Here is a 19,373-nt window from a genome sequence, read left to right as displayed (position 1 = left end):
GTAAATAAAAAAAATGTGAAGTTGAGAGCTCTGTTAGTTAATTCGCGAATTATTCGCGATTTTTGAAGAAACAAATTAAACTCCCGTTCCCGTATTTTTCTAAAAAATTCGAAAAAAAACGGATGTTTTTCGTCAAAAATAATTATTCGCAAATCATTCACGATTCGCGAATCATTCGCCCAAAAAATCGGCGGTCGCGCTCGCGGTCGCGGACTCGCGTCGTCGCCCTCTCGTCGCCGAACTCCTCCGCTGCCCTGGCCGGCGACGACGCATCTCGTCGCCGAACTCCTCCGCCGCCCTGGCCAGCGTCGGGAGCAAGAGCGCCGCGGCGGCGAATCCCGTCTCGCCCGAGGGCGTCGAATCCGCTCAGCCCCCAGGTGAGCAGTAGCAAAAATCGCGGCGTTGCTAGGAGCGGACAGCCATAGGTTGAGCGTGGTCCACGAGGCCACTTCGGCCTCGTGGACCGTATGAGAAGGAGGTCCACGGTGGACCTCCCTCTCANCTATACTCTTATGAGTATAGACCCCCTTATACTCATAAATTTTTAACCGTTGATTGATGAGATGTGTGGTTAGGATGATGGTGGTCCCCACTTAGAATGATAGTGGTCCCCTAGGGTTGAGTGGGTAGTTGGTTAAATAGTATGATTTAACGGATGAAAATGATTAATGGAATAAATTTAAGGGTCGAAAACCTATGAGTATAAATGAGCCAATACTCATAAAAGTATATTAGCCGGACTCTATACATATATATATAATATTTATAAATATAATGTATTTTAATTATATATAGGCTTTAATTTAATTTGAGCCATTATTGTTGGCCCATAAAATAAACCCAACAAGTACAACCGTGCAATTAAGCCTAACTCTAAATTTACATAACGCACTCTCTCTTTCAGACTTTCACTATTGCACATAATCCTAAAACATGATAACATTCAAATTACCCTTATCTAGTCAGGAAGTCACCCTAGCTCACATTTCTTATAATTATTTTGTATTTTGAACTATTGGACATGTTGCATCAAATTGTAGGTAATGTTCTATAAAAATTAAACTATTGATTATATAATGTCGAGAATTTCAATCGGCTCGTTTAGAGCTCGAGCTCGGCTCGACTCGAAATTAGGCTCGCTCGAGCTCGGCTCGAATTAATTTCAAGCCGAGCTTGAGCCTAGATTTAGGCTCGAAATTAATTTCAAGCCGAATTTGAGCTGACATAAGCTCGCTCGAGCTCGGCTCGTTTCCACCCCTAGGTATATCCCTGTTTCCTCAAAATATATATATATATATATAGGGTGACCTCATTTTCTATTAATTAAAATATTTTTCAAACTAATGGTCACATTCTTGCTAATGAGTGCTCAACCACATACACTGGAGCTCTAGATATTTTTTGTTTCAGTACAGTTTTCGCAGAAAAATTAACTACATGCATTAAATCATTCTTTGTTTGTAACTTGCATTACAACATAAAGAAAGATACTCCTTAGCTTGTAGATTAATTTATACCATAGAGAAAGATACCATTAAGATCAATAATTTCATTGCAATAATCACAAAACCTTTCTTTCAAGTTGTATATATGACTTAACCCTACATCACTTTCATGACCCCTCAAGTAGAATTCTCTTTCTCAATACTCTTGTCGTTGAAATGGAAAGAGGTGAGCAACATTACAATGAGAGACGCAACTTCGATATTGAGATATATTGAAGTTCAAGCTATAACTCTTGAGAAGATCTTAGGTTTCATAACTATTCTTAATTTTTTTTTGTTAGTGTAGCCTTTTAAGATTCAGTGCTTATCTATGTCTGAAGCAATTCCGCGTAAGCACCTTCAATCCTCGACGATTAGGAGAACAACAAGCAAAAGAGAGATCAATGATGAAGATCTCGTTAAGATTGGTGAGACTAAAGTTCTTGAGATCGACTTTGATGCCTTCTTTTCTTACATGATGAAGTCCACAAAAGAAGCAGGTGCGAAGGTCGAGAGCTTCGCGCAACCGCTCCATTTCTTGCACTCTTGCGGCGCGTGCAGGTGTCCCCTCGGATCAGAACATGATATCTTTATTTACAGGTATGAATTTCATGAGATCTATTTCAAGATGAACAAGATTAAGATAAGAGGATGTTACACACACACTATATACACATATATTGCATATAATTGAGAGAGAAATATGAGAAAATTGTATTAAGAGAAGAAAGAAGAGAATTAGCATATACATATTAAGTAACAAACATATTGAGATCATTTGCAATAAGTTCTAGTGCAACTTACCTTTATTAGGATCTTTTTTTCTCTTTGATCCTGAAGTTTTTGTTTCGTAACTTATTCTGTTTACTTTTCGCTTTTAAGTACATTCAGAGCAGCGCAATCTTTTGCTTAAACTACTTGAATTCTTCTTTCTTGAGATTTCAGGATTTATTCTTATACCTTTTTATTGTTTTCATGGCTGGATCAGTATTTTCAGTTTACAAATTTTGATCAATCAGATCAAAGATAAGTGAATAATTCTTTATCAGAAGTATAAGGTCCAGTCGAGTCGATCGAGACCCTCGACTCTGACTGTAAAAATTTTATAAAAAAAAACAGTTGAAGAAACTCTCTAATTGCACACTAGAAAATAGCTAAAATCCCTTTTTTTAATTTTCAAAATGAATTGATAAAAGTCCCTCTTATTAAAATCAATCCTTCATATCTATTTTTATGTTTGTGAGGTAAATCATCTCATACACATGAGAAACTTTGGATTCAGGGGAGACAGAGCATTTTGCAGCATCGGATGCCGAGAGGAATATATGCAAAATAAGTGCTGAATAAAAGTTTTCTTTGCCTGAAGGATGAAATTTGATGAACAACAGAGGATACATATATTTAGAACTATAAAGATGTGTTCATGGATTTCAATTGCAAGAGCATCCTCCAATGTAACTTCAGTGTATGTAAAATATATACATACTGTTGTTTTATGTTAGTCCCTTTCCTTTTCTCAGAGAAGATATTTGTTGATAAGATATTGGTTGATACAGTGGATCAATAGCATATGTAGATAATATATTGAGCATTGACATGTTTTTTGAGTTTTCAATGTTAGTATTAGGTTCACTGCAAACAATAAGTTGTTACAATTAATCAAATTGATCTTTAAAACTAACTCGGTTATTTACTGATATCATTTACTGATATCATTCACTGAGAGTCTGAAATAGCCCTCTAGGAAGCAACTCGCACTTCTTAAAAAGTGCTATTTGAATAAAGCTGGTTGAAAAAGTAATAACGGGCTTAAAATCTTTACGGAGTAGAACCAACATTGCATCTAAAATTAATTTGGAAGAGGACATTTTCGCCATTTAAAAAATGTCACGGTGGAATGTACAGTAAGTAGTTTGATCAGATTTTAATTTCATTTGAAAATTATCAATCAATTTTGTATTATCAACAAATACAGTTCTCTCGGCCCAAATTGGAAAGACACATGAAAAGAAATCACTTTTGCTGCTCACATTAAGTTCAAAAGGTGCTTCAGAAGCAGTAATAGCAGAGGTATATGGCCATTTTTTTTGAAGGAAAAAAAAAAAAAAAACAATAATGCTGCTCAGAGCTTCTTCATATATTGAATTTAGAATTGTAAATCCTTATTCATATATTGAAACATGGTTTTGTACATCTCAGAGTGGAGAGACTAAAATGTTCCTTTCAACAGCAAAACCTGTCCCCAAATGAACCCAAAAAGAGGTCTTAAAATAAAAAAGAAAAAAAAAATCCTCTGCCACAAAAATTTATCAATGCAACAATAGTTACAATTTTCATTTCAAACAATTCGACTGTAAACCAAATTAAAAAAAAGCGCAGTTACAAAATTAGTCTCGGAATCTCTTCCATGAGGAGCCAACGCAAATAAAAGCAACCTTGAAGAAACACAAAAGGTAATATTAGCCATTCTAGTTTGATAGAAAGTAGAAATGGATATCAATGTAGAAGCAACACTTACTGATTACATTTGGTATTCCAATTTATTTTGCTGATCTTAGAGTATTTCATCAATTTTGCCAAACATACACTCCTTGCGGTAGTCGCTCATCAATATGTCGCATGTACATTTTATTGAAAATCAATATGTCGCGTGCACATTTTATTGAACATTAGTTATTCATCTTTTAGGCAGGAACCTGCATAATTGAACAATAGACCCCAATTAGAGTCGGCAAAAATACATATTAATAGAAGTATGGAAACAATAATTTAGAATAAAAAAGGAAATGCGACTATTATAACCTTACAAAATTTCGTCACAGATCATCTCTCACTAGGTAATATCTTTCTATGAACATTGTACTATTTGTGAAATGGCATATATAACATCATCAGATTAGCATAAAAGGAAAAATTGAGCATGAGAACAGCGTCTGATAACTGAAGACAAGATATAGTTTGAGAAAGACCTTTACTGATTGCTTAGTGATCTTATTCCAGTGATTCGAGAAACGTGTGAAAATTTTAGATCCCGACAGTGCACAATAGACATTTAAGTGCAATTTTACAACAATAAAATTGACACTGCAAAAAAAAAGGATATCTAGATATTGTATAATCTCACCCATATTCATGGAAAAAGTAATTGCATACTACTGCAGTTTGCTATGTTGCTTACTTTTATTAGGAAAGAATTTACGGCTTTTGGGTAGAAGCTCTTCAGCACCAACTTTCATGTTGGAAGTTGACGAGCCCTTCTTCAATCTAGGGTCAAGTAACTCAACCTCAACAATGAAAACTGCACAAACTGGCCGATGATCAGAGAATTTAGACTCCCCACGGAAATAAGACAATTGTACAATCCCATCACCACGCCATAATATCCGATCGCACCTGAAAAGGTTGGATTCATTAAGGGGAATGGAATGCAATGAGGAAAAAAGGGAAGATGTTGTTACTCGTACAACTGAACTGAACTAATTTCAGTTCATAGTTTTGAGTCTAAACATTGATAAATTATCGTAGTATGTAAACTTAGCAGTACAAAAATGGAAGCCTGCGAGTTACGTTGGTAGCAACAATTATGAGTCACACACAGTAAACCCCCATACAAAGTACAAAGTGAAAAAGAGGAGTCAAATAGTTATCTATAACAGTTCAAAGATGATATGTATATTGGAGGGGGAGCATCTCATTGTACAGAGATGATGCAAACAAAAGGTCTCGCATACCATGCAGGGGTTCTCCTCTTCTTCTTTGACGTCACCGTCTCTCCAGCATAAGCATCTGAGTTATATGAATACTTGTACGTTGGAGCGAAATATATCTTCCCTTCATTCCATCCTTTAAATACTCGTCCTGCTTCTCTTTCAATCTTAAGCTATCAAAGCAAATAGAGAAAAGGTCAAAATTTATGGTTTCTAAAAAACATAGAAATCATAAAAAGCAATAAGAGTTTGTCAATGGTCCGTATAATGATATAATGAAATAATCATTCTATAAAAGACAAAATTCATCAAACTAATTATTTGATCATGGAGCTTAAGAAATTACCTGATCCTTCTCAAAAAGTTCATCCCAATTATTCTCCTCTAGAAGTTTCTTAGTCTCTGAGTAGCTTAGCGCAATACGGTAGTTCAAGTCCCCTAACCATATAATCCGACTGAAACAGACAAAGAGTGCAAAATTAATGTCGGATTAATTTAACAAATATCAACATAATCTTCTATAAGAAGATTCTCACTCATGTTCAAGAATTTTTTCCGGGATCTTCCGTCCAGCTCTTCTACAAATCCTTCGAAACTGTGTGTGCTTCAATATCTCAATAACATCAGAGTTTCTTCTTAACTCATCGCCTTCTTTCTCCCCCGAAGCCAAATGGCTACAAACAAAGCAAAAGCTCGTTTGGTGCAGTGTCATGCTCACCGATATACACCCCTGCAAAAAGAAGTACGAACTCCTGAAATAAACAGTCAATGCTTCAAAAAAAATGAGCATCATGCAATATAGGTTCTTTCACATATATGTCCTTACAAAATCATTTATTTGCGTTGAATCTCGTAATGCATTAAATTCCATATATAACCCTTGCGTTGAAAGTCCTTAAGTTTGGTAGTCATCCAAATAAGGTCATTCTTCTAGTATGAGGGGTATATATGTGAGTATTTAAAATATTTGAAGTGCGTAGATGTACATAGATAATTGTACATATCTGTGAAAATATAAATGACCAAGCTCTCTCACCTTGTTACCGAGATAGCCCATTATCCCACGCCCAACGCAAGAGAGCCTTAGATGGCCTATGTGCTGAACTAAGTCTTTCCTCACCCACACAGAAACAAAAATCCCCACCATCTGTTTGGTAGCTATGAGATTGTATCTTAGCTGCTCAGAAAAAGCAGAAGGTTTACCATTCACCGTGAAAAAGCTCGAAAAGTCCTCTGTCCCGTCCTCTTCATCGTCCTCCTCTGAGGAATCACTCTCGCTAACATTAGCTTGCGGACAACGAAAACACGAATCTTTATACAATGTCTTAGTAAATTCCACTGGGCAGTTACAGCTCTTAAGCCTTCTTCTGTTAACTGGTCTGAAAATTTTGCTAGCTGCTTTGAGAGAGGGCTTTTGAAAGATTACAGAACCACTAGCCGTCTTCGAATGGCTTGAAATTGTAGTATCAAGAGTCGGAGGATGACAAGAAGCTGAAATGCTAGAGGGAGACGGATTGAACGAAAAGCTATTTGAGTCGGCATCTATTGGCCTGTTTAATGCTTGGTTTATGAGAGTAAGCCATCTAATTGCCGGCTCATTGTCTTCTATAACAAGAACATTTCCCGCATTTAGAGGGACAATTTCCTGAAAACTGTTCAATTGTTAGAACTAAAGCAAGCACAACGAGAAGGTTCAAACTACAATCCTTACCCTAAAACATAAATGTCTGAATGATCATCAGTGGGAAGAAAGTCATCGAGGTTCAACCCAACATCGGGGCATTTTCCTCCAACATTCCATGTCGCGACAAATATCCTATACAGTAATAAAAGTAGCAGATAATTGGAGATATGAACAAGAAAATTGACAAAAATGTGTATTGATAAATAAAGAGGATTAGAATACTAGTGTATATTACCTGAAGGCCTCGATATTTACATTATTTGTTATCGGGGAACAGAAAGTATTGAAACTTAGGCTCTTCCTCTCAGCTTCATTTACTTCAGAAGATATGACCAAATCAAATGAGGAACTACAGGATGAATTTTATGAGATATCTAACCGAATGAAGTACCTGAAAAGCTTTTAAAGAGGGAAGGAGAGGAAGCTGTCTCTGGGTAAGTTGGGCTCCCTCCAAAATCAACTGCTAAATGTAAAATGAGCAGTTAAAATTATTGAATATCCTAAGAGGTAGCAAATTAAACTAAAATCTACCGCACTATTAAGACTTCGACTTGATATAGAACTTAGTTAATCAGTACACTTTTTCTTTCTCTGGAAATACTCAATAAGTAAAGACCACTTCTTACTTTTCAATTTCGAAAGGAAAAGTGCACAACATTTTGTTTTAGATTTTAGCATGCATTATTTCTCCACTTCTTCTGAAAATCTCTGATCAATTTTATGTTGTGAAATGCCATTACTTGCGACAGCAAAAACTTAATGAAGAATTCAAACTTCAAAGAGTTGTAATATTCAGAAGAAACAAACAGAAAGCCCCTGATCTTCAAATTATATGCAGCCATTTAAAAGAGACAAATGTTTCGACAAAAAATTCCAAAAAATCAGATCGCTTGTACCTGCTCTTCTATTTTAATTTGAGAAACAATGTTGAATGAAACAAAAATCTATTTACTCAATGAATGTCTCCAGTCCCTGCTAATTCATATGTATATATTTGCTGGTCTCCTCTGCAGGTTTTATCATCTTTCTTTTTTTCCTTTTACTATCTGTGATTCAATCATCTCCTATTTGCTAATTAGATTATGACCCAAATGTCATGCTCCATCTTTTCCTCACCATTCCTAAACCAAATCCACAAAGAAATTCGTCCCCACGAATCATATAGAAACTACCTGATCCTCCAATCTTTATAGAAACAATTCCTTCTAAGCAAAAACCAGAAATTGTCTTTAAATATAGATTGTCCTAAGCAATTGTATGCAATATGGAGAAAATTCGGATTCCTTTTTTTTATTTTTTGTTTGTCAGAAAACAGAGTTTTTTTAAAAAAATTTGTTTAATCTTATTACTTCTAAAAAAAAGAAAAACGACTAACGAGAGGAGTTGATCGAGCTCTCGGTTCTCTTTGCACCCTTCTTCTCCTTCGATCCAATGGCTTTTTGAAGAAAAAACTGCAAAAATAAAACCAAAATCCCTTTAATTTAAATGCTTCATTAAACAAACAGAAAAAGCCGAAAAATTGATCATTGAGAAAGTAAAAATAGGGGCAGATCAAGAGAAAAACCTTCTTCTTTCCATCATTTGTGAAGGGCATTTTCTGCAAATCCCCTGCTCTTTTCTTTTTCTTTTTTTCTTTTCTTTTTCTAATTACCAAGTTGAGCTATAATGAGCTCCCCCAAAAATCAGCCTTTTACACCATAAACTGCATTAAAACACATACTTAAGCACTCAGAAACCACGAAAACTATGAAAATTATAAAAAGCTATACTGGATTCATGCTAAATAAATGATATTCCCATCAATTTAACCAGCAAAACCCATCAATGGAACAGTAAAAAGGAAATCCCCATCTGATCTCTCAACAAAATAAGAAAATTGATCATTTGTGAACGCCATTTCCAGCAAAATCACACCTTTACACCATTAACTGCAACATAACACACAACTAAGCACTCGAAAACCACAAAACTACGAGCAACTACAACACTTACCCTAGATTCAGATCAAAAAGCTCAATGGTACCCAACCAAAAAACCCACCAATCCACAGCCCATCGAAAACGAACCAATGGAACAGTAAAATCAAATCCCCATCTGGGTTCTCAACAAAAACACAACTTTTGGACTAAGGATCGAAGAGAGCGCTACAACACCTTCAAATTCTCCGAAATCGTAGGAAATGGACGAGTATTGAGGCGCAGCGACGCCGCCACCTCGAGCCTGAGAACGCCGCCGCGGCCTCCGTCGTTTGCGTTGACCCAAATCGCGTAGAGAGAGAGAGAGAGAGAGAGAGAGAGAGAGAGGAGCTACGTGGAGGGCGCGTTGGAGAAGAGCGAGGGCGTGGTCAAAGCCCCTAAAGTGTTCGAGAAATGGGAAGGGTTTATATATATATATATATATATACAGAGAGAGAGAGAGAGAGAGAGAGAGAGAGAGAGAGAGAGAGAGAGGGAGATAGCGTGGAGGAACGCGCGCCGTGGTGCGTCGTTTGTTTCCTCCAATTCCTCTGTAGCTTTTTTGTTTTTCAAATTTTTTTTATTAATAGGCTTAAAAAATTCTATAATTATAAAAATAATTTTATAAAAAATTTATTTACAAAACTAAGTCTATACAGTGAATAAATTACCACTTTTTCAACCAATTAAAATTATTTTTAGTGTTTAATACTATACATCTTTTAAAGTTTGGATATAGAAAATATATAAATTAGATAAATCGATGGACCATTCACCGCTTTTATTGACCTATTTTTACAAATAAAAGTTTTAAAGACCTATTTTTATATTTAAAAATTTTTGTAGGCTTAGTAGCCCAAAACCTCAAAACATAAGTTGATCCTTATATTTTTTTGGTTCAGATGAAAATGTATAAAAGTCCTCAATTAGAAGAAATTTTGAAATTGGGACCTCAACTTTCATGAATGAAACCTTGTTAAATTATTTGTTTTAGAATTTATAACTTTATTAGTTATTAGTTGATAATTACTCTAGCATTATTTGCTAAAAAATAATTGAATTTATTGAATCTAGTGAAATCATCAGTGAATTTAGTAAAATCTCAAACTTTTGAGTAAAATCACTTAATTTTAAAAAATTAGGTTTTAAGGGCTGAGACAAGTTTCAAAATGGCATACAGTTGAGCCAGTCTCAGTAAATTTTTACCTGCTATTTAAACAGTTTAGTCCATGAAATTTCACATAAAACATACTTTTTATCCCTTATAATTTACAATTCAATTTTTTTTTAAAAAAAATAACTATTTAATTTCTTCAGTAAAGTGTCTGATTTATTTTAGTTTAATTTTAGCACGAACTCCATCGTGCCTGACTTATTTTATAATAAAAATAACTATTTTATATTTTCATTGAATGAAAAAGGGATCACAGTTGCAATAATATTGCAAAAAAATTGAGCATTTCTTTTTTTCAATTTCTTACTTTTTATTTTGATTAGAACCTATTTGTAATAATGCACCTCAGCTCGTGTTGGCACGTCACACTTGTTTGATGATCTCGTGATATGATAGCTTTAAGATTCACTCTTTTTACTAATAAAGCAGAGGTTATTATATTTTCTGGTAATTAAGCAATAATAATACGAGTATATCTCCAAAAAAAAAAAAAGAAAAGAAAAAAGCTAAATTTATCAGTTTAATTCTGTAACATGAAAATATTGAAGATTCTCTAAAGATTGTAGTGTTTATATTTAAACAAATATAAACAAAGAAATTTATTCACTTTATTACATATTTTCTTATTTTCAATTAGAATTATATTTCAAATCAGCAAAAGTCTACCTTCCATCTCGAAATACACTTTGAAACGAGCCCATCTTATTTCTCAAAAAAAAGAAACGAGCCCATCTTTGTGTTGACATAAAAAGTTTCGTATCACTAAACATATAAGAACAGAGTTTGGCTGGAATATTTTTAATAGCACAAATATAATAGTGATTAGGATTAATCAAAGGATAGATTTAATGATGAAAAATTAGATAGTATCAAATACTTTGTATTATTAGATGTATGTCAGAATATATATATATATATATATATATATATATATATATATATATATATAAAATTGAGCTCCTATGCTTTGAAAAGTACCATGTTATTAGTGCTTGTAGATTTTCAGCCATTGGATTAAGAAATATGCGGTTAGGATGATGTAAACCCCCTAGGGTTGAGTGGGTGGTTGGTTGAATAGTATAATCTAACGGGTAAAAATAATCAAAGTGGTTAATCTAACGGCAGAAAACTTGATAGCACCAAGTGCTTGGTGCTATCGATAGCATAGCAGCCGGACTCTCTCTCTCTCTCTCTCTCTCTCTCTCTCTCTCTATATATATATATATATATATATAGAATTAGGCTACTATACTATCTATAGTACCGNCTATTAATCTAACGGAGACCACTCTCATTCTAACCGCACATCCCGTCATCCAACGGTCGAAAGTTTGTGAGTAGAAAAAATTAAGAGTATAGTAGCCCTAGCCTATATAGGAGTCTATTGTCAGACAAAATAATGAGTAAGATATTTCTACCGATCAGTTTAAATTTTAGAAATAAATATTTTATATACTAGTAATCCCAAAGTTTTGTTCACATCTTTTAATTGAACCTGAGCCACTGGCCTAGCAGTCCCAGGATATTTACTATACTAAACTCAAAGAGGTCCAGCTTTGTTAGGACTTTGGAATGCGATATTCACCTAAACTGAGATAAACTGATATCTACACAACACAGTAGATAATCATTTTATTGAAGATCTGTTTTTTTTTTTTTTCTTAAATTCCAATTCCATTTGTTGCTAACCCTAATTATTTTAAAATAAACCCAAGTTTCTAAATTTAACTTCGATTTAATTTCACATACTAAAAAGCCTCTCTATTCACTAGCAACAATAACATAAAATATTATCCTTCCAAAACACACTCATCTCACTTCATTCTACGTATGCCTCCTCTCACGCATTATTGTCTCCAATATCTCCACACGCATAACACCACGACACAATCCCACACTCTCTCTACGCTGCGCAATTTAGCGACGCCCATAACGTACCCAACACATTCATTCCCTTCTCCGCGCCAACTCTTAGAACACCGCATAGCTTCTCTGATACAGCAATGCCCAAACATGCGTGCCCTTCGCCAAATCCACGCCCATTTCCTCAAATTCCCCTCCCCCTCCTCCTCCTTCGCACTCTCCAAGCTCATCGCCTTCGCCGCGCTCTCCGATCGCGGCGATATCGGCTACGCCCGTCGCCTGTTCGATGAAATGCCTCGCCCAAATGTGTTCTCTTGGAATTGTATGATAAGAGGGTGTTCTTTGGTCCCAAACCCTTCTAAAGAACCCATCTTGCTCTACAAGAAGATGGTTGCTCGGGGATTCGCCAACCCGAATAGCTTCACCGTTGCTTTTGTTTTGAAGGCTTGTTCGGTCGTTTCGGCGCTCTCCGAAGGCCGACAAATCCATTGCCGTGCTTTCCGGCACGGGCTCGATTCGAGCCCGTTTGTGCAAACTGGGTTGGTGAACTTTTATGCAAAGTGTGAGGAGATTGCGCTCGCAAGGTCGGTGTTTGATGAAACTCCCGAGAGGAATTTGGTCGCTTGGAGCGCGATGATTAGCGGGTATTCGAGGATCGGATTGGTTATTGAAGCTCTGGGCTTGTTTAGGGAGATGCAGGAGGTGGGTATTGATCCGGATGAGGTGACGATGGTGAGTGTTATCTCGGCTTGCGCGAGGGCGGGGGCATTGGATTTGGGGAGGTGGGTCCATGCGTTTATCGACCGGAAGAGGATCACTGTCGATCTCGAGCTGAGCACTGCATTGATCGACATGTATGCAAAGTGCGGGGCGATTGAGAAGGCAAGAAAGGTGTTTGATGAGATGGAAGTGCGGGATGCGCAAGCTTGGAGTTCAATGATTGTTGGGTTGGCCATACATGGGCTTGTGGAGGATGCTTTGGAGCTTTTCTCTAAAATGTTGGAGTCGAAGGTATGGGAGAACTATTTTCATGCATACCATGTAATGTGATACAAACTTTATGTGGAAAATCGTCCTCTAACCAAAGTGCTGCTGAGGTATATTGGTTCCTATTCCGTGTACAGCTTTGAAAAAGTACTTGACACAATTCCTTAAACAATAATTAACACAAATCTAGTCATGTTTAATTGGTTATGTTTTTAGTTATAGACTCGTTTAAGTGTCTAACTTTAGGTTCTAGGAGTGGACTAGTAAACGAAGACTAGGATTTAACCTGTTGCTATGACATACTTGGGCATTAGATTCTTAAAAAACCAGGTGACTTAGACATGCGTAAATGCGCATTAATTGAGTACATAGTTTGCAATACGCACTGGTATGTGAATCGCAGTATAATGTACTAATAATCTTGAATTAATCTTTCGAGCCATGACATTGACCGATGCTTTCAATAATGAAGTGTATGGACATGTCAAATATGGGTTTTCTATGTTACTGTCCTGTGGTAAAGGTGCAAGAGAGTAGATTTTTGTTGAGAAAGCGGTTTTAATTTCACTTTTGTTCTTAATTGTTTTAGGTCCATTGAGAAGAACAACTCACATAACAAAATTGACTTGTTCTTGCCTCAGATCTCATGATTTTTATGGCCTGCTAAATAACAATATGCCGATAGTGGTTTATTTTGCCAATACTCACTGATTACTTTCTGTGAATTAACCTTATTGGATTTCTGCATTAAGTTCTTTAATGTGCATATTGTAATTTGTTTCTTCTGCTTCGCAAATTTCTTAATCAGTAAAATTCTGTCAATTCTTCTATTGCTTTTCAGGTGAAGCCAAATCATGTGACTTTCATTGGTGTGTTGTTGGCCTGTGCACATAGTGGATTAGTGGATGATGGCCGACGATTTTGGTCCACCATGCAGGAGTTTGGGGTTGAGCCATCAATGGAGGTTTATGGTTGCATGGTTGACCTACTTTGCAGATCTGGTCTACTAGATGAAGCTTACTCATTCGTCACTACTATGCCTATATTGCCAAATTCTATAATATGGAGGACTCTGCTGGTCGGATGCAGAAACAATAATAATCTCGATAAAGCAGAATTAGTAGCCAATAAACTTCTTGAAATAGAACCACTCAATGCGGAGAATTACGTGCTTCTCTCCAACTTGTATGCATCGAGCTCTCAGTGGGAGAAAGTGAGCTTTATGAGGAAAAAGATGAAGGGCCATGGTGTTAAGATTGTGCCTGGTTCCAGTTCTATCGAGATAAATGGCTTTTTGCACAAGTTTGTCGTAGGTGATGACTCACACCCTGAAATAAGGGAGATAAGGAAGGTGTTAAGGGACATAGCTGAGCTTGCTCGAAAAGCTGGTCACAAGCCTTGGACATCAGCAGTATTGCATGATGTGGGTGAAGAGGAAAAAGAGGAGGCTTTAGTTGAGCATAGCGAGAGGTTAGCCATTGCTTTTGGGTTGTTGAAAATTAAGGCACCTAACGTTATTAGGGTGGTGAAGAACTTGCGATTTTGTGCGGATTGCCATGAGGTGACAAAGATAATAAGTAAGGCATATGAAAGAGAAATAATTGTGAGAGACCGCATCCGGTTTCATCACTTTGTTAAGGGAACTTGTTCTTGTAAGGACTTTTGGTGATTGTTTTTCCCCATCATTATTTTTTGCAGCGCAATTCATAAAGTGTGCCTTATTATACTTTATGAGAGCAAGGGAGCTACATGGAGAGAGTTTAGCTCCCTATTGAATATTGGAAGATGAAGGGGGTATACACAGATGAGCGAAGAAGGGTGAATGTAAGGCATGAACAAGTTGGTTCTCAGTTCGGACGCGAAGCATGAATATTTACTGTGCCTTTGGTTTCATGTTCCATTCTAAGGTAAGGCAACACAAAGTTTTTTTTTTCCATTTATTTTGAACGTGTAATTGTAAAAATTAGCCTCTAAGATATCAAAACCTGTATCGCTCCGATGTCCCACTTTAAGCATGCATTGCTTCCCCATACCCTACCGACCCCAACACATGCACGCATGCGCACGAGAAAAGACAGAGAGGTGTGGTGCTGTTCTCCATGTCACACACGTGCATTGCACAATTTCATCAATTTACCGGCTTTTGTTCCCTCGAATGTGAATTGTCCCCAAATGGAATCAAGAAATCTGCGAAGTAGGTTCAATGTTTGCACAGCTTGTTTGCAAGGCGCCTACTTATTTGATGATGAACTGTATTGTGCAGGTAAGCAGAAGATTGAAAAGAAGACATTGCCTCGCACGTGGCAGAAATCCTGCTCAGATTTGATTGTGGGGACTGGGGAGGCTCATTCCTTCCTTCTATAGAACACTGCTGGCAACAGTAAAACCGCTCATTCCTTCCTTCTATAGAACACTGCTGGCAACAGTACAACCTGTTTAATTAGAGAGAAGCATCGACATCATTGTAGATCATACTACGGTGTCTGTGTTGGGACTTGGGTATACTAAATATCTTGATCTTGGGCGTATATTGAACAAAACTGAGATAGGAACCTGCTACGTATGGTATGTACTAGTTTAGTTTGTGGTTTAGCTGTCTTGGATTGTGTTGAGTGTATGTAATACTTCAGAAAATTCATTGTGTTTTGGTTGTTTCTGCTTGCTTTCTAGCATCTACTTTTCGTCCCCTGTATAAAAAAAACTTACTTTTTAAGTTTTAACTACATCTAGTCATTAAGATCATAGAACCACCGTCCCATCTTCTATTCTGATATAAAGAAGGCTCGACGTTATTTTTCCAAGCCTAATAAAGATTCATCAATACTTATTTATATTTAGATTGGCTTTTCTTTTACTTTCTTTTTTGGTAATCCTTTCTATTTTTTGGTAGGTCTATTAGTTTTTTTTTTTTTTTTTTTTTTTTTGAAGAGATAGGTACCACGCTACCTGCTTTATTTATTTCATTTAAAAATAAACTTAGATAAAAATATAAATCAACTAGAATTCGAACTTAAGTCTCGAATACCAACCATCAAATCCTTTGCCACTTGCTCTAGAGACGGTCGGTGTCACGATCAAATGAATTTTGAATTTTCAAGAGTACACGCAACTTCTAGAAACTTTAAGCTACTGCCGAATCAAGTAAACCAAAAGGACCAAATAAATACATATAAGTCTTTATTAACTAGAGTCCAAAAAGCAATACAGAATGCATCAAGTTTCAAGTCGATTCAAGGAAAATTCTGAGCAAAACCAATCGAAAACAGGAACGAAAATTTCACAACAAACAAATCAGAGAACTAGAACTACGGCTCAGGCATCGTGGAAAGTTTCCGGTGTTTAGTATTCAGAGGTTTAGAGAGAATTTGCCCAATTTTATAGTTTTTTTTGGGTTTCGTTTTCCCTTGCTCAAGAAGCCTCTGCTAGTGGTAAATGCATGGGAGAAAGCGGACCCATGAAGCTGCCGCCACACTTGAGTTCCTGGGCCCTCGCTGCGCATTCCGGCGCGTCCTCCACAATCGACATCGCAGCCTTATTTAATGTTGATGACTTTTCACGAAAATCTTGCAATCTGAAAAATAACAGGAAACAAAGAAACGTTCAATCGGTCTAGCATGATTCAATGAGTTACCTAATCCATGGAAGTGACCAAGGCAAATATATGCGTAGTCCCTGTTGCAACTTCATCCCAGCACTTCCATATAAATACTTTAGTCAGCCCCTAAACACTTAAAAATGTGGCTTTTATTGTAAATGACCATTCAACCCTGTGTGGGATATAGTCATCTAATTAGATAAACTAGATTTCTGACCATATCAGTGTCTATTGCGGTCGGGCAAAAAAGCACGATGACAAAGTTGCAATATCAGGAAAGTATGGGGACTAGCCATGTGTACTACCCAAACAATACAAATGAAAGGATTCAAAAGGTTCACAAGAAAGAGAACCTCAACAAATGCGGATCAGTTATTTTGCTGCTGCTTCTATGATAAGCATGCCTCCTATCACTGCTGTTGCGAGAGGAGGACTTGGCCTTGGAGTGCTTGTTCTTGTTGTAATCCTTCTTATTGGCCTTCGAGCGATGGCGATGATGACCCCTCACGGTGTGAGACTCGGCGGTAACAGGGGGATCATACACATCCTCTGCCCATTTCACACTCAACTTTGACATTAATACGATTCCCTGCTCTGCACGACTTCCTTTCATCGCAGAAACTAGCTTTCGAGCAGTCTGCAGGGCATAAATAGGAAATTAAAACCAGATAATGATACATTTTTTAACAACCGAGAGGTATTTTAATGCAAACTATATATTATCAATGCAACACAGAAAGAGAACACAGACAGAGAACATAGGACTTACTTCATGAGAAGGACTTCTGGCGCCTACTATCTCGCTGGGTAACAAAACCTTGTTTTCATTCTGAACTAGAGAATGTGATTGCACAGCTTCAGATAACACGGTAGCAGAATAACTCGAGCCTTCAGATAAAACTGAATTAAGAGAAAGACTCGAGCCTTCAGATAAAACTGAATTAAGAGAAAGAGTCTGCAACTCAGTTTCATCTTCATCGGATATCTCATGAAGAATGGATATGACGTTACTGCCTGTGAATTCATCCTCATCCCCTACATGAACAACTTGGCTAAGAGTTATTCCAAGTTCTTCAACAGCCGAATCATATCCGGGAAAAGTATTTGTGGAAAGTGACAAACTGCCCATCCACGAGCTAATATAAAAAAATGAACTCTGAAGAAATTTCTGTTAGAAAAAAGGGAAAAATAATAAATTAGATCCTTACTTACAGGCAAAAAAATTATACACCATTAGGGTGATAACACTTTTAAGTTTTGGATGTTCATAAATAATTGTAAATGTTCAACCTTCTCAACATCTTCTGACTCAATAACCGATAACAATATTGATGTTTAACCAAATGCACAACAAGAGAAGGGAAAAGTTTAATAATTTAACAGGTACCCTTACTGACAGAAAAGGATGAGTTTGGTTTTTTGAAAAAAAGGACAGAAATAGTAAAAGAATAAGCACACGTATTGACAGATATTTCTAGCAGCTGTGCGGTCAACAAAAGAGGATCATCCAACAAAAACAACTGTGATTCAATTATGTGTTATTTGAAAGCAATTCCAAGAACCTATGTCCTGACATATTCAGAAAATGGCAGAAGTAAAATAAGGCTAATTCGGTATTGTTGTCATTTTTCTTGTATTATAACAAAAATTTCTATGCGATTGGATGTGCCACATGATGGGTTTTCCCACTCTTTTCATCGTTGGCCAGCTTAATGCAACCTAGCAAAATGCAAGAAAGCATCTTCAAATTTTTTTACTTTTAGTACCAAACAAACCCTGTAGATGCACAAACACACGATTTGGGCTTAAGATCTATCAGATAAATTGTGTTTACAAAAATAAAGAAAAGGCAACACAGCCAACCAAGCCTAAGGTTACAAATTATGCCAGCGTGACCAATTGGAACCAGTTGAATTGTCAAAATAACCCTGCATACGTAATTCAGTCATTGATTCCTAGATTTTATAGCACCGTCCTGATCCAAGTATTCATCAAGGCGCAATCAATGATGTTTTTAAGACCTAACACCACATTATTAGCATCAATTAATCTCCAAAAGAATAACCCTAACACCTAACATTTACAATCTTTGATATGCAATTTACATGACAGCATTAAATAAAATTTCGGTAGAACTACAGTTTAGCCAAACCAAACACATGATAATCATCTCTCGATCACTTCATAAAATCCAATAACAACATGTATTGAAAATCACGATAACATCTCCATTTTCATATGTCATAATAAAAAGAGGAGGCAATAAAAACTCTTACCCCAACCAGCGATGCTGAAACCTCCACCAGAAACCCAAACAACCCAAGAATTCCAATTCCTCCGATCCAAAGAGCGGAAAGAACAATACGAAATGTCCCCAACAAACCCTAATCCCTTGGATCGAGAACACACAGAACGTCGCAGCAAACAAGGAGACGAGGAAGAAGAAGAAGAAGAAGAAGAGAGGAGGGAATCTTCCGAACGAAGAAGAGGGTAAACCCCACCCCAACGTGAAAGCCCAGTGTTAGCTAAGATTGGAACGGGGATTCCACTGTTTCAGGCGATGCGAACACGAACCGACGTTAAAAGAGGAGCTGAGGGAGGCGATCGCGGAGGCCGCGCGGCGGCGAGGAGGGAATCGCCCGAGCACCGAAGGCATGGTCGATGCTCTCCGATCGAAGAAGCCGAAACCCTAATCCAACTCCGCTGCGGCGAATTCGACGACGACGACGAGAACACAATCGGAGGATGAAGAAGAAGAAGAAGAAGAAGAGGGAGAGAGCTTCGATTGCGATCGCCCGCTAGGGTTAGGGTTAGGGTTAGCCCATCAACGAAATGGGGTTTTGTGAGGAGAATTTGGGGGATTACCGGATTAGGATCGAAAAAGACGAAATTTGCGGGGCAAGCGTGGGGTGGGTATTTATAGA

General features: G+C 37.0%; 4 protein-coding genes across 6 annotated transcripts; 2 read left to right on the top strand and 2 right to left on the bottom strand.

The window, feature by feature from the left end:
• On the top strand, positions 1,381–3,083 carry LOC109728169. 2 transcript variants are annotated; one of them, XM_020258519.1, is made up of 3 exons: positions 1,381–1,671; positions 1,792–2,084; positions 2,767–3,083. In XM_020258519.1, the coding sequence occupies exons 1-3, from the start codon at positions 1,615–1,617 to the stop codon at positions 2,825–2,827; spliced, it is 411 nt and encodes a 136-aa protein (XP_020114108.1). In that variant the 5' UTR covers positions 1,381–1,614; the 3' UTR covers positions 2,828–3,083. The 2 variants fall into 2 exon arrangements, with proteins under 2 accessions (XP_020114108.1, XP_020114109.1); XM_020258520.1 differs by having other exon boundaries at positions 1,396–1,671; positions 1,826–2,084.
• LOC109727820 (type I inositol polyphosphate 5-phosphatase 10-like) lies at positions 3,625–9,263 on the bottom strand. Of its 2 annotated transcripts, none has more exons than XM_020258012.1 (13): positions 9,029–9,263; positions 8,440–8,577; positions 8,251–8,326; positions 7,267–7,338; positions 7,111–7,192; positions 6,903–7,007; positions 6,228–6,843; positions 5,728–5,921; positions 5,538–5,646; positions 5,216–5,364; positions 4,663–4,877; positions 4,003–4,180; positions 3,625–3,919 (listed from the first exon to the last, which is right to left on the bottom strand). In XM_020258012.1, the coding sequence occupies exons 2-12, from the start codon at positions 8,467–8,469 to the stop codon at positions 4,158–4,160; spliced, it is 1,671 nt and encodes a 556-aa protein (XP_020113601.1). In that variant the 5' UTR covers positions 8,470–8,577; positions 9,029–9,263; the 3' UTR covers positions 3,625–3,919; positions 4,003–4,157. The 2 variants fall into 2 exon arrangements, with proteins under 2 accessions (XP_020113601.1, XP_020113602.1); XM_020258013.1 differs by having other exon boundaries at positions 7,267–7,335; positions 9,029–9,262.
• LOC109727795 (pentatricopeptide repeat-containing protein At1g59720, chloroplastic/mitochondrial-like) lies at positions 11,606–15,574 on the top strand. The gene is made up of 3 exons (XM_020257975.1): positions 11,606–12,878; positions 13,696–14,761; positions 15,118–15,574. Exons 1-2 carry the CDS (start codon positions 11,835–11,837, stop codon positions 14,521–14,523), a joined length of 1,872 nt encoding a protein of 623 aa, XP_020113564.1. The 5' UTR covers positions 11,606–11,834; the 3' UTR covers positions 14,524–14,761; positions 15,118–15,574.
• On the bottom strand, positions 16,008–19,348 carry LOC109728183. The gene is made up of 4 exons (XM_020258531.1): positions 18,726–19,348; positions 17,219–17,617; positions 16,803–17,086; positions 16,008–16,425 (listed from the first exon to the last, which is right to left on the bottom strand). Exons 2-4 carry the CDS (start codon positions 17,576–17,578, stop codon positions 16,263–16,265), a joined length of 807 nt encoding a protein of 268 aa, XP_020114120.1. The 5' UTR covers positions 17,579–17,617; positions 18,726–19,348; the 3' UTR covers positions 16,008–16,262.

This window comes from Ananas comosus, linkage group 23, assembly GCF_001540865.1.
Source record: "Ananas comosus cultivar F153 linkage group 23, ASM154086v1, whole genome shotgun sequence".
Lineage (NCBI taxonomy): Eukaryota > Viridiplantae > Streptophyta > Magnoliopsida > Poales > Bromeliaceae > Ananas > Ananas comosus.
The sequence above is the reverse complement of the archived record's forward strand: the minus strand, read 5'-3'. Positions and strand labels throughout refer to the sequence as shown.

Bases quoted from the DNA above. Each gene is read 5' to 3' on its own strand.
- LOC109728169 (XM_020258519.1), top strand. From the start codon at position 1,615: ATGACCCCTCAAGTAGAATTCTCTTTCTCAATACTCTTGTCGTTGAAA. The intron at 1,672-1,791 runs GTGAGCAACATT...TTGTTAGTGTAG, and splicing joins TGTCGTTGAAATGGAAAGAG to CCTTTTAAGATTCAGTGCTT. The intron at 2,085-2,766 runs GTATGAATTTCA...CTTTGGATTCAG, and splicing joins CATGATATCTTTATTTACAG to GGGAGACAGAGCATTTTGCA.
- LOC109727820 (XM_020258012.1), bottom strand. From the start codon at position 8,469: ATGCCCTTCACAAATGATGGAAAGAAGAAG. The intron at 7,008-7,110 runs GTAATATACACT...ATTACTGTATAG, and splicing joins GTAAATATCGAGGCCTTCAG to GATATTTGTCGCGACATGGA. The intron at 5,647-5,727 runs GTGAGAATCTTC...TGTCTGTTTCAG, and splicing joins GAAAAAATTCTTGAACATGA to TCGGATTATATGGTTAGGGG.
- LOC109727795 (XM_020257975.1), top strand. From the start codon at position 11,835: ATGCCTCCTCTCACGCATTATTGTCTCCAATATCTCCACACGCATAAC. The intron at 12,879-13,695 runs GTATGGGAGAAC...ATTGCTTTTCAG, and splicing joins CTAAAATGTTGGAGTCGAAG to GTGAAGCCAAATCATGTGAC.
- LOC109728183 (XM_020258531.1), bottom strand. From the start codon at position 17,578: ATGGGCAGTTTGTCACTTTCCACAAATACTTTTCCCGGATATGATTCG. The intron at 17,087-17,218 runs GTAAGTCCTATG...TATGCCCTGCAG, and splicing joins CCAGAAGTCCTTCTCATGAA to ACTGCTCGAAAGCTAGTTTC. The intron at 16,426-16,802 runs GTTCTCTTTCTT...GTTATTTTTCAG, and splicing joins ACTGATCCGCATTTGTTGAG to ATTGCAAGATTTTCGTGAAA.